The sequence below is a fragment of the Capricornis sumatraensis genome, chromosome 4 (genome assembly GCF_032405125.1).
Source record: "Capricornis sumatraensis isolate serow.1 chromosome 4, serow.2, whole genome shotgun sequence".
NCBI classification, from domain to species: Eukaryota; Metazoa; Chordata; class Mammalia; order Artiodactyla; family Bovidae; genus Capricornis; species Capricornis sumatraensis.
In genome coordinates, this window is record NC_091072.1 from 141,679,482 (window position 1) to 141,697,290 (window position 17,809).

At 39.9% G+C, this 17,809-nt stretch overlaps 1 protein-coding gene across 5 annotated transcripts in view; it reads left to right on the forward strand.

Annotated features, from left to right (window-relative positions):
- Positions 1–17,809, forward strand: part of LRP6 (LDL receptor related protein 6) — a 160,697-nt gene that overhangs the window by 109,712 nt on the left and 33,176 nt on the right. For 4 of the 5 annotated variants that reach the window (XM_068969967.1, XM_068969968.1, XM_068969970.1 and 1 more), the window contains 5 exons: positions 2,212–2,428; positions 4,543–4,832; positions 6,307–6,533; positions 8,929–9,113; positions 9,756–10,082. In XM_068969967.1, coding sequence (XP_068826068.1) covers positions 2,212–2,428; positions 4,543–4,832; positions 6,307–6,533; positions 8,929–9,113; positions 9,756–10,082 — 1,246 coding nt within the window. The remainder of the gene's footprint in view (positions 1–2,211; positions 2,429–4,542; positions 4,833–6,306; positions 6,534–8,928; positions 9,114–9,755; positions 10,083–17,809) is intronic. The other variant, XM_068969971.1, reaches the window with a different exon arrangement.

Consider the following 17,809-nt stretch of genomic DNA (forward strand, 5'->3'; position numbering starts at 1 on the left):
TTTACTTTTATTAAACATCAAAATAACTTCAAGATAAGCCATAGACATCATGAAATATATCCAGGAATGGTCTGTTGCTAGAAAATGTGAATATAACAAAATCTAAACTCATGTCTCAAGGAGAAATTATTAACCTTAGAAAGTGTTTAATATTAGGGGTTGGAGTAGTAATTAATTATTTTGAACTATGTTTTTTACTTTTAGAAACATTCTGTTTAAAGATAGATTTATTCAGTTGGATTAATAGAAGTCCTGTTGTATCAGATACGAACATTTACTGTAATCTCTCTTCCATCAGATATAAATCAATATTTGCAGTTGAAGATATAAGAATATAGCACAATTTTGCTCAGATTTTAAACATTTTGTTTCAAAGAGTTGGCTGTTTTGGGAAGGTCAGCAAATACTTTAAAATTTTTAGAGAGGAGAGAGAAAGATAGTATTTGCTTGTCATTCCATCTAGGCATCATAGTATTGATTTACATGGAATATAATTTATGGATAAAAAATTAGTACTTGCCTAAGATTGAGTATACCTGATACTTCTTTTTAGCTGAGTGGGTGGCAGATGTTTGTTTGTACAGGTTTTTAGCCACGGAATGACATTTCTGAAAGCTGATTTGCCTGGCACCCAGACTACTTTTCTTTTTTTTTTTTTAAGTTTTTATTTATTTATTTGGCTGCACTGAGTTTTAGTTGTTTCTAATGGGATTTTTAGTTGAAGCATATGAAATTTAGTTCCCTGACCAGGGATTGAACCCAGTTCAGTTCAGTTCAGTCATGCGCTCAGTCGTGTCTGACTCTTTGCGACCCCATGAATTGCAGCATGCCAAGCCTCCCTGTCCATCACCATCTCCCGGAGTTCACTCAGACTCACGTCCGTTGAGTCCATGATGTCATCCAGCCATCTCATCCTGGGTCGTCCCCTTCTCCTCCTGCCCCCAATCCCTCCCAGCATCAGAGTCTTTTCCAATGAGTCAACTCTTCCCATGAGGTGGCCAAAGTACTGGAGCTTCAGCTTTAGCATCATTCCTTCCAAAGAAATCCCAAGGTTGATCTCCTTCAGAATGGACTGGTTGGATCTCCTTGCAGTCCAAGGGACTCTCAAGAGTCTTCTCCAACACCACAGTTCAAAAGCATCAATTCTTCGGCGCTCAGCCTTCTTCACAGTCCGACTCTCACACCCATACATGACTACAGGAAAAACCATAGCCTTGACTAGAAGGACCTTAGTCGGCAAAGTAATGTCTCTGCTTTTGAATATGCTATCTAGGTTGGTCATAACTTTTCTTCCAAGGAGTAAGCGTCTTTTATTTGGGAGATCGAAATCTTAGCCAGAGGACCACCAGGGAGATCCCCCAGGCCACTTTAAATGCTAGAAATGTTCTCATTTGGGAACTTGAAAGTTGGTGCTTTGGAAGACTTCCTGTCTTTTAGAGCAGAATATTAATATGTGTGTCTGCAGTGTCAGAGACAGGTTAGATGCCTTTGCCACTTCTAGAGAAATTGCTTCTGTGTGTAATGAAAGTGTCAGGGTGAATTTAATCATGTTACTATAGATACAGCCTAGTTATTTGAAACTTAGTTGTGGAGAGAGTATCTAGAGTGTCAGACACTTGACAGTTTTGTGATTAGAACCTTAGAGGACTGAGAGATTATTGAGAATCCTATTATGTGTAGTTAAAAAAAATCTTCGAACAGTAAATAAGAAATATACTAAGTAGGAGGAGTCCTAAAAAAGACACCAATTCTATTTACAAGCTGTGTGACCTTATTTGAATGTTTCCTTAGATATTAAAAAGGTAAAACTCTCAGGATAAAGTGTGTCATAAAACAAAATATATACTGATATAATGTTCACAAAGGTACACTAATTTGAAGACAGATGGACAAGCAAACTTAAGGTGATAATATTGTACTTTTATTTGGTCATTTAATATAGGAGATGCATACTAAATCTAATGTCAGAATTTCTAGAAGGAAGGTTAATAAGAGAATGGAGAAATAGAAGTTAAATATGAGCCTATATTTAGTCTTTGAAATCATTCTTATTAAATCAGCATGTTGTCATTTTGTGAAAGCATTGTAATAGAAATAAGTAAGATCTCTTGGATTTTGACAAAAGCATGGTTGATTTTTGTTGTTTTTTATATATAGAGAGAATAAGTACACATCTTTTCCTCTTCCTTCTCTTTAAACTTAAACTTGAAGGTTATGAATACCGATGGGACTGGGAGACGAGTGCTCGTGGAAGACAAAATCCCCCACATATTTGGGTTTACCTTGCTGGGGGACTATGTCTACTGGACTGACTGGCAGAGGCGGAGCATCGAAAGAGTACACAAACGAAGTGCAGAGCGGGAGGTCATCATAGATCAGCTCCCGGACCTCATGGGCCTGAAGGCCACAAATGTTCATCGAGTCATTGGTAGGTAATTGCACAGTTCTCTTAGAGGATGAACCAGGAATGAGAAAAGTTATAGTTAGCAGCCTATAACGTCAGCAGTGTAAATTGTTGATGTTTTGAGGGGATGTAAAAATCATCTGTTAAGCCTTCTGTAATGAGAAATGGACCTTTTTTTTTTTTTCTCTTTTAAGGAGATTATTGAATTTGTTGAAGCTCACAAAGTTAATAAATTCTTTGTGGTAAAAGTACATTTTACATTTTTCTTAAAAATTTGTTGGCTTTCACTTCATATCCCGTGGTGTTTCATAATGGCTAAGTCAGGGAAGACAGTGAACAGTTTTTAGACAGTTACCTTATTTCCAAGGCTATATCAGTCAACTTCCTTCCACATCCCATGGTCAAACCCAAATAAACGTCCCAGGAAGAAATACTCCAAATCACTTTCTTCTGGCTCCTGAAACCTCCAGACCAGTTTTCAGCATATCACCAAGTTCAGTGATACTTGTGGATGACCCAGTGCTGGGTACCATCTAGGTATCCATGAATAATTTTTGAATCAAGTTTCTTTAAAAGTGTTTATCCAGGGACAAATGAGAACTCAAGTCATTGGATCGATTGGCAAGGATGGATCTTTAAATGTTGGTTCAATACTGGCTGCATAGTTTGAATTGAAGGGCTAAACTTAACACCCACACACTGTCAGAAAAAGAACTATTGTATGAATAATGCAGTTTCCTTAAAGCTTCCTATGGGTACACAGGAAAGTAATTTTGTCATACGTTTATTCCCAGTTGATCAGCACAAGAGTTTTGACCTGCTCTGTTTTCAGTTCAGTCACTCAGTTGTGTCCAACTCTTTGCGACCCCATGAACCGCAGCACGCTAGGCCTCCCTGTCCATCACCAACTCCCAGAGTCCACCCAAACCTATGTCCATTGAGTCGGTGATGCCATCCAACCATCTCATTCTCTGTTGTCTGTCCCCTTCTCCTCCTGCCCTCAATCTTTCCCAGCAACAGGGTCTTTTCAAAAGAGTCAGCTCTTCGCATCAGGTGGCCAAAGTATTGGAGTTTCAGCTTCAACATCAGTCCTTCCAATGAACAACCAGGACTGATCTCCTTTAGGATGGACTGATAGGATCTCCTTGCAGTCCAAGGGACTCTCAAGAGTCTTCTCCAACACCACAGTTCAAAGGCATCAATTCTTTGGCGCTCAGCTTTCTTTATAGTCCAACTCTCACATCCATACATGACCACTGGAAAACCATAGCCTTGACTAGATGGACCTTTGTTGACAAAGTAATGTCTCTGGTTTTTAATATGCTGTCTGGGTTGGTCATAACTTTCCTTCCAAGGAGTAAGCGTCTTTTAATTTCATGGCTGCAGTCACCATCTGCAGTGATTTTGGAGCCCCCAAAAATAAAGTCAGCTTCTCTTTCCACTGTTTCCCCGTCTAATTGCCATGAAGTGATGGGACCGGATGCCATGATCTTCGTTTTCTGAATGTTGAGCTTTAAGCCAACTTTTTCACTCTCTTTCACTTTCACCAAGAGGCCATTTAATTCTTTACTTTCTGCCATAACGGTGGTGTCATCTGCATATCTGAGGCTACTGATATTTCTCCCAGCAATCTTGATTCCAGCTGTGCTTCCTCCAGCCCAGCGTTTCTCGTGATGTACTCTGCATATAAGTTAAATAAGTAGGGTGACAATATACAGCCTTGATGTACTCCTTTTCCTATTTGGAACCAGTCTGTTGTTCCATGTCCAGTTCTAACGGTTGCTTCCTGACCTGCTCCATTTTCAGATGGGGCCAATTCACCGCTCCTGGGAGGTCACCATACTGCCACCAACTTAGTCAGACACCCAGTCAGCCTAGTGCAGCTCCAGTCAGAACTCCTGGGCTAGAACCATCCTGCTCAGCCTCTGGCGTAGCTGGGACTGCAGGCCTGCACACTATGCCTGGCCTTTTATTCCCTAGTAATCCTCATAATACTTGTTTGTGAGATTAGAACTGAAACTCTAGATTTGGGAGCAAATATAATCCTATGTCTTTGTCAAACAAATGTTAGTCATTTAAACTGAAAATGTGTTGATTATGTCAATTGTGTATCCTTTTATAATGAATTTGTATTTTAGGTTCCAACCCCTGTGCTGAGGATAATGGGGGATGTAGCCATCTCTGCCTCTATAGACCCCAGGGCCTTCGCTGTGCCTGCCCCATTGGCTTTGAACTCATCAGTGACATGAAGACCTGCATTGTCCCAGAGGCTTTCCTTCTGTTTTCACGAAGAGCTGACATCAGGAGAATTTCTTTGGAAACTAATAATAATAATGTGGCCATTCCACTCACTGGTGTCAAAGAAGCTTCTGCTTTGGATTTTGATGTGACAGACAACCGGATTTACTGGACTGACATATCACTCAAGGTTAGCCAAAGAATTGGAATATTAAAACTGGGGACTAATAGGGAGAGCTTCAAGAATGTCTGAGTCTTCATGCTGTTACCAGCTTCCTTCATTACTTAATAGGCAAGAGTTCAACAAAGAACCCTTAACGTTTTAAAAGAAGCCAAGGAGAAGGCCCACTCAGTATTTTGTTAAGTATCTCTAGTGTTTTTAGTGCAAGTTAGTTTGAGTATTCTAAATCTGCAAGACATAATCTTCCTCTGCTTCATTCTGTTTGAATACGTAAGTGATGTTTTCCTCAGCTAGAGAGTAATAAGCACTTGTATGCTTCGCAGATGGCTTATAGAGACTTGACTCTTAATTCATTAAAAATTTTTTGGCACCTGACTGAGGTAGAAAATGCCAATTATGAGTTATAGCATACCTTCTCTCCCCCACCCCTCCCATCCCTAGAATAAATATTGACAAGCTTACTGAGTCAATAAGGAGGAGCTCTTGACCAGGAAATCTGGAGTATAATTCTTCCTTCTTCCAGATTCTTTTGGACCTGTTTTAGATAGCTTATGTAAAACTTTGTCTAATATGCAAAAATCGTGTTAGAGCCAGAGTTAGACTGTAATGGTGGCCAGTAAAATCTGTTAAATGAGTGAGTAAATAAATGCTTTATTATGTGGGCTTGTGAGTGTCCTCATCTTGAAAGCAGAGATGCTTTTGTGAGCATTAAATGAGAAAATGTATGTACACCAAGCACTTAGGATGGTACTTTCCATGAAGTAGGAGCTATTATTAATAGCTTAAATTATGACTGTTTTAATTTTTTAGGTGATTCATAGCTATAATGGTAATGATATGAGTAGTGTCATATGCATTTTATAAGGTGTAAGGTTGTTGAGCTCTTCCTCAGTTAATGCAATGACTTCGCATACTCTCAAGCACCTTTAGGAAGCTCTGTGTTTGTTAGTCGCTCAGTCATGTCTGACTCTTTGCAACCCCATAGACTGTAGCCCGTCAGGCTCCTCTGTCCATGGAATTCTCCAGGCAGGAATACTGGAGTGAGTTGCTGTTCCCTTCTTCAGGGAGTCTTCCCGACCCAGAGGCCCAACTTGGGCCCCTTACAATGCAGACAGATTGTTTACCATCTGAGCCACCTGGTTGGAAGTCAGGAAACTGGCAACCAGTTAAAAGTCCACAATACTCTGGTCACATCTTTTTCACTTGATTACTAATAATAAGTTTTATAAGAATAGTCACTCCACTGTATTACTAGAATAAATTTCTGGTTCTTAAGACTTTGAAAAATTTCTCCCTGAATTGACAATAAAACTTGAGGTCGCAGTTGTGTTCATTGGAGGTTAACGTCATTTTTTTTTTCCCTGTGCTCATAAAATAGGTGAATTGTATTGAGAAACTGTGCCTTTGGCTCTTCTGTATCTTCCCTTAAAATCTTAGGGTTTGGTACCTAAGCCGTGTGACGTTGTTAATCTTATTTCTGCAGACTATCAGCAGAGCCTTTATGAATGGCAGCGCCCTGGAACACGTGGTAGAATTTGGCTTAGATTATCCAGAAGGCATGGCCGTAGACTGGCTTGGGAAGAACTTGTACTGGGCAGACACGGGAACCAATCGAATTGAGGTGTCAAAGTTGGATGGGCAGCACCGACAAGTTTTGGTGTGGAAAGACCTAGATAGTCCTAGAGCTCTTGCGTTGGACCCCGCTGAAGGGTAAACAGCTTTTCATATCCGTTCTTTGCAACTGTATTGCACATGGCCTAGTTATGGATTGTATTCTTGATGTCTTTAAATCATGCTTCTTGGGGAGCTGACAGGTGAATCAGCATTTTATCTTAAAATCATTAGTTGAGATTTCACTGATTTAGAATAAATAATTAGCTAAATTTTACTTTTGTCATTATTAGCATTAGGTGAATAAAAATCAGTGAAATGACTTATTAGTTAAATATTAATGATTGTATTTATATGCTAAGTAGACAGCCTTTTGAAAGGTGTCATGAAATCTATTTGCTTGCACTCTCTCCCAAGTTATACCAGATTCTAAACCTGTGAAAGTAAACCCACTGAAATAATGTGTGCTAAGAAATAACTACATTAAAAGGCTCTACTTTAGAATGTTCATTAATTCAAAAATGGATACTTGGTTATTATTATAAACTTGGAGAAACTTCGATATTAAACAGTGAACTTTCTGATAAATTTATGTACAACATGACATGTTTTTCAAGGATAGATGATCGTTCTTACATGATTTAGCAAGTTTTAAAAAGAGATCTGTATAGTCAAGGCTACAGTCTTCACAGTGGTCACATATGGTCTTGAGAGCTGGACTGTAAAGAAGGCAGAATGCCAAAGAATTGATGCCTTCAAACTGTGGTGCTGGAGAAGACTCCTGAAAGTCCCTTGGTCAGCAAGGAGATCAAACCAGTCAATCTTAAGGGAAATCAACTCTGAATACTCATTGGAAGTACTGATACTGAAGCTGAGGCTCCAGTATTTTGGTCATCTGATGCGAACAGCTGGCTCATTGTAAAAGTCCCTGATGCTGGAAAAGATTGTGGGCAGAAGGAGAGGAGGGTGTCAGAGGATGAGATGGCTGGATGGCATCACTGATGCAATGAACATGAACTTGGGCAAACTCTGGGAGATGGTGAGGGACTGGGAGGCCTGGTGTGCTGCAGTCCATGGGGTCGCAAAGAATTGGACACAACTGGACGACTGAACAACAGCAACAAAAAAATCCATCATGTAAGAAAGCTGAATTTTGAAGAATAACTCCATTTTAAAAAGCAGAAGTTAACCTTGTGAACATAGCAGCACATTGACCATGGCCATATTGCAGAGTTGTTTCCCTGAATCAGTCAATTCCCTGGTTAGCTTGCTGGCCATGTAGTTAGAAAGTCATACCAAAGGCACCATCTCTGTGCTAACATGTTGTGATTAGTTTATGGTGATTTTTACTCTAGCTATTAGTTACCAGACAGATAAATTTAGTAGTTGGGACAAAGGACTCTAGTTTACGTGGCTGCTGGCAACTGTGATGTTTCTCCCACAGTTGTTTTCTCTTTGGCTCTTGGGATGTACTCGTGCCTGTTAGCTGACAAGTACAAATGCAAACAAAGCCCAAGACAACTTGAGTTTTCAGAAAAATGTGTTTATACATTGCTACCAAGTCAACCATCAGCCGATGGGCTGGTGAATCAATGTCTCCTTTGAGTAGTTGATGAGACCTGGCATGTGGAGAACTTTCCTAGATCCAGTATTCAAAGCGTCTTGAAACTAGCACTACCGGTTCAGTCCAAAAGGCATTTGGCTGAGAATTACCTTCTAGTTCTAGCTCTGCCATATGCCTGGCTTGAAGACATTAGACAGATCAGTTGCACTTCTTGTTGAACCTTGTCATCCTCATCTGCAAAAGTCTGTACTGTGCGGTTGCTCTACAGTTAATGTGAAAAACCCAAAAGAGTACATTCACAGGGACTGTAGTAGTAGTGTTCATTGCTCAGCTGACACACTAAGGGATATGTGCGATTCAGTAGTATGTTACCTTGGAGAGTGTGACCAAATGCATTTCAAACTTTGCTTTTAAACTTCAGTTCACAGTTGTTAAGGTGTACCTTTGATGTACTGCGGCAACTTGGTTTTTGGGAGAGTGATTTACACAAATCAGAAAGTAAGTTTTAAAAATTAAAAAACTCGAATTACTTGTCTTCAGAAATACATGTATTTTGTTCTGAAGTGAGTCAAATTCTGAGACCAGCACTTTAATCCTTTTCTGTCTTCTTTTTGAATATTAGTTTTATAAATGCAAGTGCTGCAATAAGGAAACCATGGGTTTGTTTCCAATTCCTAGGTTTTGGATGGAACAGATTCATTGGAAACACTAAGGAAAGCTGACTCACTTCCTTTTTAGGATATGAGAAAAAATATTTAGTTGAGACTGCCAATGTAATTGAAAAAAATTAATAGCTTTGATTTTGCTTTGCCAATTTCCTTGATTTAGTGTATATTTTCTTTAAATTTACTTAGTTACTATACATGAATATGATCATTTCTCCCAAGTAATCAAAAGTGAAATGTTAAATATCCATTGGTTTGAATTTAGATTTATGTATTGGACTGAATGGGGTGGAAAACCTAAAATAGACAGAGCTGCCATGGATGGAAGTGAACGTACTACGCTAGTTCCCAATGTGGGACGAGCAAACGGCTTAACCATTGATTATGCTAAAAGGAGGCTTTATTGGACAGACCTGGACACCAACTTAATAGAGTCTTCAAATATGCTTGGTAAGCTGTATTTTTTTTTTGTTGTTGTTCAGAGGGATAGTATATAATCCTTTCTGTGAAAAAAATCAGTGGCTGCTGTTTACCATAGGTTAGATATGATACTGTTAGTAAAACTTCATATGAATGTCTAGGTTCATCCTCTGTCTCACATTGTATCCTATTTATTAATAGTGGGCCAAGGACTTGGATTCATATCTCTTTAATATGTGGAAATTTCATTACTGTTGGGCTTATAATGAAATTTATAACTCCCTGGATATTTCTGAAGTGACTTTTTGTAGAAGTAAAATAAATATATACATTTCCATCTTTTTATGGAAGGAAAAAGAGTTGAACTGTAGACCTTTATGGAGGGAAATAAGACCACAATCAAAATAGACCATCTACATGAGTTTAAACAAACTCAGTGATTTTTAAAACAAAAAAATATTAGTTTGAGTTGTAGGGTCAGACTGCAGATGGATTGATTTCAAAAGACTTGTCTGATTTGAGAATTGCTTTTGAAGGAATTTTTCTACTTTAAATTGCTTACAAAAGTAATGTTTTAAATGTTACCTTTTCTTTTTCTTTGCCAACAAGACTCACTTTTTCACATATTACATCTTTCTGCGTCTCCCCTGTCTGCTGCCTTTCTGAAAACAGGACTCAACCGTGAAGTTATAGCAGATGACTTGCCTCATCCTTTTGGCTTAACTCAGTACCAAGATTACATCTACTGGACGGACTGGAGCCGACGCAGCATTGAGCGTGCCAACAAAACTAGTGGCCAAAACCGCACCATCATTCAAGGCCACTTGGATTATGTGATGGACATCCTCGTGTTTCACTCCTCACGGCAGGCAGGATGGAACGAGTGTGCTTCCAGCAACGGGCACTGCTCCCACCTCTGCTTGGCCGTGCCAGTTGGAGGTTTCGTTTGTGGATGCCCTGCCCACTACTCTCTGAATGCTGACAATAGGACTTGCAGTGGTAAGCTGCATTCCCCCCCTCAGTGCAAACTAAAGTTAGAGAAGGAAGCGCGCTTTTGAAAACACTGTAGTTCATATTCTTTCTAGAGGGAGAAGTTGTCAAAGTCCAGAGTTGATCATTTGTTTGTATAAAAGAGAAGGACTAAAAGTGAAAAAGTGCAAGTTTTTCAGTAATAACTGGTTGATGTTATGGAAAAATTGATATTATAGGAAAAGTAAGTATTTTATCCTTGGGGATTAAATATGAATAGCAAAATTTGCATAGCTTCTTTGAGAGAACATGCACGTGTGCTAGACATAATTCATATTTATTCATGTGAAGGAAAGAAAGAACAGTACAAATAGTACAACAAAGAGACTCTACAAAGTATAATATGCTTGTCCTTTGAAATTCACAGAATAGGTGAAAGATGAAAAATCTAAGTGTGCAAGAGGCCAGGCTTATGAGTAAATGTAGCCAGTATGAAACAATAGTAAGTAGATGGAGAGGCAAGCTAGAGAGCACAGGCTCTGAACACAGTGAGTGCTTGCCGCCTTATTCTAGCTAATGGTAGCAGGTCGTCTCATCCAGCCCATAAATCTGGGTTCACACGCACAAAGACACACACACACACACACACACTCTGCTTGGAACGCCAGGCCGCAGTGTATGACAAAACATTGTTGGCTTGGGGAATCCTGATTTATGACTCACATGTATGTGAATGTCCATGTCTTTTGGATACACAAGAACAAATTAGAAATTGGTAGAGATGATAAAGAAATAGAGAATTAGATCAGGAAAAGTAGATTTGTAGGAGAAAGGTAGGGTATGGTTCACTATGTTAGAAGGTAACAATTGCTGTAGGATATTGGATATAATGAATGACTGAAATTACTTTATTCTGTGCCTGAAAGTATAGGAGGTCACATAGGCAAGGATTTAGTGTATTCTCACATAAGGCATAGTTCTGAAAAAAAAAAGAACATCAATTTATAGTTGAATGATTTGGAGTCTCTGTCACACATTAGTTTGTGTTTACTTAAAGCAAGTCAGAGATTTTTTTAAGCCTTTTGATTTTTCTTACTTGGACAGTGGGAATAGTAATAGTAACTACCTTGTAGGATTGCTGTGAAAATTGAATAAAGTATAGCATGATTTGATTGCTCTGGAGAATGTATTTGAGGAGGAAAATAAGTGGGAGCAGGTCAGTCAGTCAGACTGCTGTGATAATGCAGGTCAGTTTGAACTGAAGTGGTGGAAGTTGTAGAGAGATGTTGATGGGTTCAGGATGTATTTTGAATGAACCGAACTTGGTAATGGATAGTATATGAAGAAGGAGAAGAGGGAGGAAGCAGGATGATGCCTAGATTTTTGATTTGAGCAGTTGATAATAAATGGGAAAGATTAATTTTCAAGAACAATTAAAAAGTAATTTTAGTCATGTTTATGTGGATTTTCCTATGGGAAATAGAAACATTAAATAGGTAATTAGATAGAGGAATCTCTAGCTCAGAGAAGAAGGGGCATAAGTTTTAGAAATGCCAGCGTGTAGTTAAAATGGGCACTTAGGGAGAAGGTGTATACCTGGTGGTAGTTTGAGCATTCTTTTGCATTGCCTTTCTTTGGAATTGAAATGAAAACTGACCTTTTGCAGTCCTGTGGATACGGCTGAGTTTTCCAAACTTGAGGGCATATTGAGTGCAGCACTTTCACAGCATCATCTTTCAGGATTTGAAAGAGCTCAACTGGAATTCCATCACCTCCACTAGCTTTGTTCATAGTGATGCTTTCTAAGGCCCACTTGACTTCACATTCCAAGATGTCTGGCTCTAGATTAGTGATCACATCATGATGATTATCTGGGTCGTGAAGATCTTTTTTGTACAGTTCTTCCTGTGTATTCTTGCCGCCTCTTAATATCTTCTGCTTCTGTTTGGTCCATACCATTTCTGTCCTTTATTGAACCCATCTTTGCATGAAATGTTCCCTTGGTATCTCTGATTTTCTTGAAGAGATCTCTAGTCTTTTCCATTCTGCTGTTTTCCTCTATTTCTTTGTATTGATCACTGAAGAAGGCTTTCTTATCTCTTCTTGCTATTCTTTGGAACTCTGCCTTCAGATGCTTATATCTTTCCTTTTCTCCTTGGCTTTTTGCCTCTCTTCTTTTCACAGCTATTTGTAAGTCCTCCCCAGACAGCCATTTTGCTTGTTTGCATTTCTTTTCCATGGCGATGGTCTTGATCCCTGTCTCCTGTACAGTGTCACGAACCTCAGTCCATAGTTCATCAGGCACTCTGTCTATCAGATCTAGGCCCTTAAATCTATTTCTCACTTCCACTGTATAATCATAAGGGATTTGATTTAGGTCATACCTGAATGGTCTAGCGCTTTTCCCTACTTTCTTCAATTTAAGTCTGAATTTGGCAATAAGGCGTTCATGATCTGAGCCACAGTCAGTTCCTGGTCTTGTTTTTGCTGACTGTATGGACCCTCTCCATCTTTGGCTGCAAAGAATATAATCAATCTGATATCGGTGTTGACCATCTGGTGATGTCCATGTGTAGTCTTCTCTTGTGTTGTTGGAAGAGGGTGTTTGCTATGACCAGTGCATTTTCTTGGTAAAACTCTATTAGTCTTTGACCTGCTTCATTCTGCATTCCAAGGCCAAATTTGCCTGTTACTCCAGGTATTTCTTGACTTCCTACTTTAGCATTCTAGTCCCCTATAATGAAAAGGACATCTTTTTTGGGTGTTAGTTCTAAAAGGTCTTGTAGGTCTTCATAAAACCATTCAACTTCAGTTTCTTCAGTGTTACTGGTTGGGGCATAGACTTGGATAACTGTGATATTGAATGGTTTGCCTTGGAGATGAACAGAGATCATTCTGTCGTTTTTGAGATTGCATCCAAGTACTGCATTTTGGACTCTTTCGTTGACCATGATGGCTATTTCATTCTCCAAGCCAGAGTTCAGCAATACGTGAACCGTGAACTCCCTGATGTTCAAGCTGGTTTTAGAAAAGGCAGAGGAACCAGAGATCAAATTGCCAACATCCGCTGGATCATGGAAAAAGCAAGAGAGTTCCAGAAAAACATCTATTTCTGCTTTATTGACTATGCCAAAGCGTTTGACTGTGTGGATCACAATAAACTGTGGAAAATTCTGAAAGAGATGGAAATACCAGACTACCTAACCTGCCTCTTGAGAAATCTGTATGCAGGTCAGGAAGCAACAGTTAGAACTGGACATGGAACAGCAGAATGGTTCTAAATAGGAAAAGGAGTACATCAAGGCTGTATATTGTCACCCTGCTTATTTAACTTCTATGCAGAGTACATCATGAGAAACGCTTGACTGGAAGAAACACAAGCTAGAATCAAGATTGCTGGGAGAAATATCAATAACCTCAGATATGCAGATGACACCACCCTTACGGCAGAAAGTGAAGAGGAACTAAAAAGCCTCTTGATGAAAGTGAAAGAGGAGAGTGAAACAGTTGGCTTAAAGCTCAACATTCAGAAAACGAAGATCACGGCATCTGGTGTCATCACTTCATGGGAAATAGATGGGGAAACAGTAGAAACAGTGTCAGACTTTTATTTTTTGGGGCTCCAAAATCACTGCAGATGGTGACTGCAGCCATGAAATTAAAAGATGCTTACTCCTTGGAAGAAAAGTTATGACCAACCTAGATAGCATATTCAAAAGCAGAGACATTACTTTGCCGACTAAGGTCTGTCTAGTCAAGGCTATGGTTTTTCCTGTGGTCACATATGGATGTGAGAGTTGGACTGTGAAGAAGGCTGAGCGCCAAAGAATTGATGCTTTTGAACTGTGGTGTTGGAGAAGACTCTTGAGAGTCCCTTGGACTGCAAGGAGATCCAACCAGTCCATTATGAAGGAGATCAACCTTGGGATTTCTTTGAAAGGAATGATGCTAAAGCTGAAGCTCCAGTACTTTGGCCACCTCATGCGGAGAGTTGACTCATTGGAAAAGACTCTGATGCTGGGAGGGATTGAGGGCAGGAGGAGAAGGGGACGACAGAGGATGAGATGGCTGGATGGCATCACGGACTCAATGGACGTGAGTCTGAGTGAGCTCTGGGAGATGGTGATGGACAGGGAGGCCTGGCGTGCTGCGATTCATGGAGTCGCAAAGAGTCGGTCATGAATGAGTGACTGAACTGAACTGAACTGTATACCTGGCCGTCAGCAAACCTTTTCTTTAATGAGCCAGGGAGTGAATATTTAGGCTTCGTGAAGCCTATGGTCTCTCACATACCTCTTCAGCCCTGTCCACTGTGATGTGAAAGCAGCCACAGATGATGTGTTTTTAAAATTGGATGAGTTCTGATAAACTTTGTTATAAAAACAGGTAGCAGGCCAGATTTTCCTTGTGGGCCATAGTTTGCCAGTTCCTGGTCTGGAGAAAAGGAGAGGTCTGGTAACCTCAGGAGCTCTGCTGGAGGAGGGAAGGTTCGCAGTAGACATTGTAGAGCAGCAGCCAGAGAGGCCAAAGGATAGGACCCAGAAGGTGGGAGAGAGGACTGTGTCAGAGCAGGACCGTGTTGCGATTGCTGCTGAGAGGTTGAGTAAGGTGAGGCCTAAAGTATCTGCTGGCTATTTGTATCTGCTGGATATTTGGGTGAGATGGTTAATAATCCTGAAAGAACATAATTTCAGGAAAGTAACAGTGAAAGATGGAAATAGATCAACAAGTGAATGGAGCACAGAAAGGGGATAATAGTGTGTATGTCATGTAGACTTTTTTCTTTTTAAAGGAGTTTGACTTTGGAAGGAGAAAATAGGGGTAAGAAGTGATGGAGGATGGAGACAGAAGAATATGGAAAGGCCTTTCAAGGTCATTGTTTGGGATGTTTATACCAGTGTGTTCTAGGTGGTAAATGAAGGTTATGAGAAATCACTGCTGAGTGTCCCTGATGTCTGTCTTGGGCTGTTTCTGAGATGATCAGCAGTGTTTCCAGAGGCTTCCTGTCCATGTATTCTTTTTTTGTAACGTGTATTATTTAATATTTGCACAGAGGTGTATTAAATCCCAAAGGAGATTACAAGAGAAGTTTAACACAAAGTACTCGCCCTCAGAAAGTTTTCTAACGTTGTGTCGTTTACTCCTGGACCTGTGTTTCAAAAGCTAAATCAGATCATGGCCTTTTTCTGCTCAAAATCTCCTATTTCACGAGGAGTAAAAACCTCGTTCTTCTAATGACCTACAAGTTCCTGCACGATCTGTTCCTTCACAGCCTCCCCACCGCCTTGCCTCTCTGACTGCAGCTTTTACTGTGCTTTCTCTCTCCATGGCAGTCACACTAGCCTCAGTGCCCTTTTCACAGGTGCCAGTGACTGCTGCTTCAGGGCTGTGGTACTGTGTAGCTCCTCTACTTGGAATGTTTTCCTGCAGATATTTGCATGCATATACTTCACCCTCATGTCTTGACTTAATCGTGACCTCCCCAGAGAGACCTAATCTGCCCTATTTAAAGTTTCAAGTCCTCCTTCCACCCTGTCTCGCATTGCCAGTCCCCCTTACCTACAGTTCTTTTTCCCATGACTCTTAATCACTCTCTGGTATACTGTGTAATTCATTACTTATATACTATAGCACCTTTATTATGTTTATTACTTACTGTCTGTTTATTGAAATGTAAACTCCAGGAAGCAATTTTTTTTTTCCTGTGTTTTTAACTGATGTATATCTATGGTGCCTAAAATAGTTTTCAGTAAATAATAGTCATTCAAGAAATCATTGTTCAGTAGAAGAATGCAGAAGCAAGACAGGATTTGGAAAAACAGGTGCTTTTCCATTCAGCAGCTTTGTGACCTGGGAACAGTTTCTTAACCTTTCTTTAAAAATTAGTTAACTATTCTGTTTGCTCACCTGTAAAGTGGAATAATTTGGGGGACTAGAAGACATCTAGTATGATGTGTGGCATGTTGGAGGTTCTAAATGAATGCTTGTTTCTTTTTTTCCCCCAGTTCTTGGAAAAAATTTTGTTTTCTTTCAAAATCATGGCTACAGGGCTTTCCTTAATGATGTCATCTCATGCTTTTTCTTCATTTGTTTACTCGTGTATTCTTTCAGTGAATATTTACTGAACAGCTAATCCACACTGGGCATTATTTGAGCCAATGAAGAATGTATTGCTGAATGAAACAGACATTAATCCCTGCCCTTGTGGAGGTTACGTTCCATCAGGATAGATAATGAACTAAATAAGTAAACTGTATGATGAGGTAGATGGAGATGAGTGTTTGGAGAAAATTATGAGCAGGAAAGGGTGCGTAGGAGGATCTTGATGTTAAATAGGATCACGAGAGAAGTCCTGGCATAAAAGTGACACTATGTCAGGAACTGAGGGAGGTGAGGAAATGAGCTGTGCTGGCTCTCTGGGAGAAGACCTGTCAAGCAGAGGGGAACATGTCTGGCATGTTGGAGAAACACCTGGGGGCCAGTGTCTCTGGAACAGAGTGTAAGAGATTAAGTCAGAGAGGAAGCAGGAGGCCACATTGTGTAATCCTGTGTTCAGTACTGAAGCAGTTGGCCTCTGTGGCATCTTTGTGCAGATTGAGAAAAGGTGTTTCCTCTGGGCACATGCAGCTGCACAGGTGCTTGACTTGGCTACCCAGGTGCGGCCTGGGCTTAAGTCCGCTTGAGGCCTTTGGCACAGCTCAGAGATAGCACAGTCCATCATGGTGGGCTTGGGCTGGTCACTTACAATGTTCTTATACCAGAGTGGTACCTTTCTTTAAGCTTTAGGTGAACACTTGTGTCTTCGGAGGAGAGCTGAAAAGCTCCTGCCTGCTTACACCTTCTCCTCCAGCTTCTGCATGTGGGAGTGCAACACTGAGACAGCCCGACAGGACCGTTTTGAAGCCTTCTGCAAGAGACGAGGGAGTGGTGGTTAGAGGTGACATAAATTAGCATGGGTTTAGGCTTACAGAACTGCATATTTGTCCCTTTTGTAAATAAGTCAAAACATCAGCTTCCTCCTGGAACTATTTAGCCAACTGTAATTAATGTCATCCATAGACTTTTTGAAATGAGTATTTATTTGGAGCCATATTTGGCTTTGTCATCATCTATGTTTCTAGAACACCTAATCGTGAAAGCTTACTAAAGGTTTTACTAAAGGTTAAAATTTGACTCAAAGAAAGAAAAAAACAGTACAAAGTGAAACATAACTAGGAGCCCAATATATATTTGATTAATTATTTCCCAGGAAGGAAAATTAGGCAGCTAAAACTATGGGGTCTTTCTTCTGAGTTTCATTGTATGTCTTAATATGCTATTTTGTTGGAAGCTTACTATCAGGACCTTTTTTTTTTTTCTCTATTTTCTTGATTTATAAGGAAGTAGCACTGCCAAAAAATAATTCTTTTTTTTTTTTTTAAATGGGAGACTTGTTAACTACTCTGTTGTGACATGTATTCTTACTAATTAAGGTGTTGGTTCTACTAAAATTGCTGAAAGTTGTTAAATCAGTATGCTGTGGACTCTACACAATGGAGAGTTCAGTGGAGTCACTGAAATATTTTCTAAATCTTCCAAGCTAGGTGTGGACTTTGAGCCAGTGGGTAACTTAAAGCAGAATTTCGGGGTTGTGAATACCAAGTTTCTTTGTGAGAAGCAATGATTTCTTCAAGATTTAAACTGATGTACATTTGGGTGTAGGTGTAACACTGTGAAGAATGGGGTATAGGAGGAGATAAAGCAAGGAGTTCTGTTTT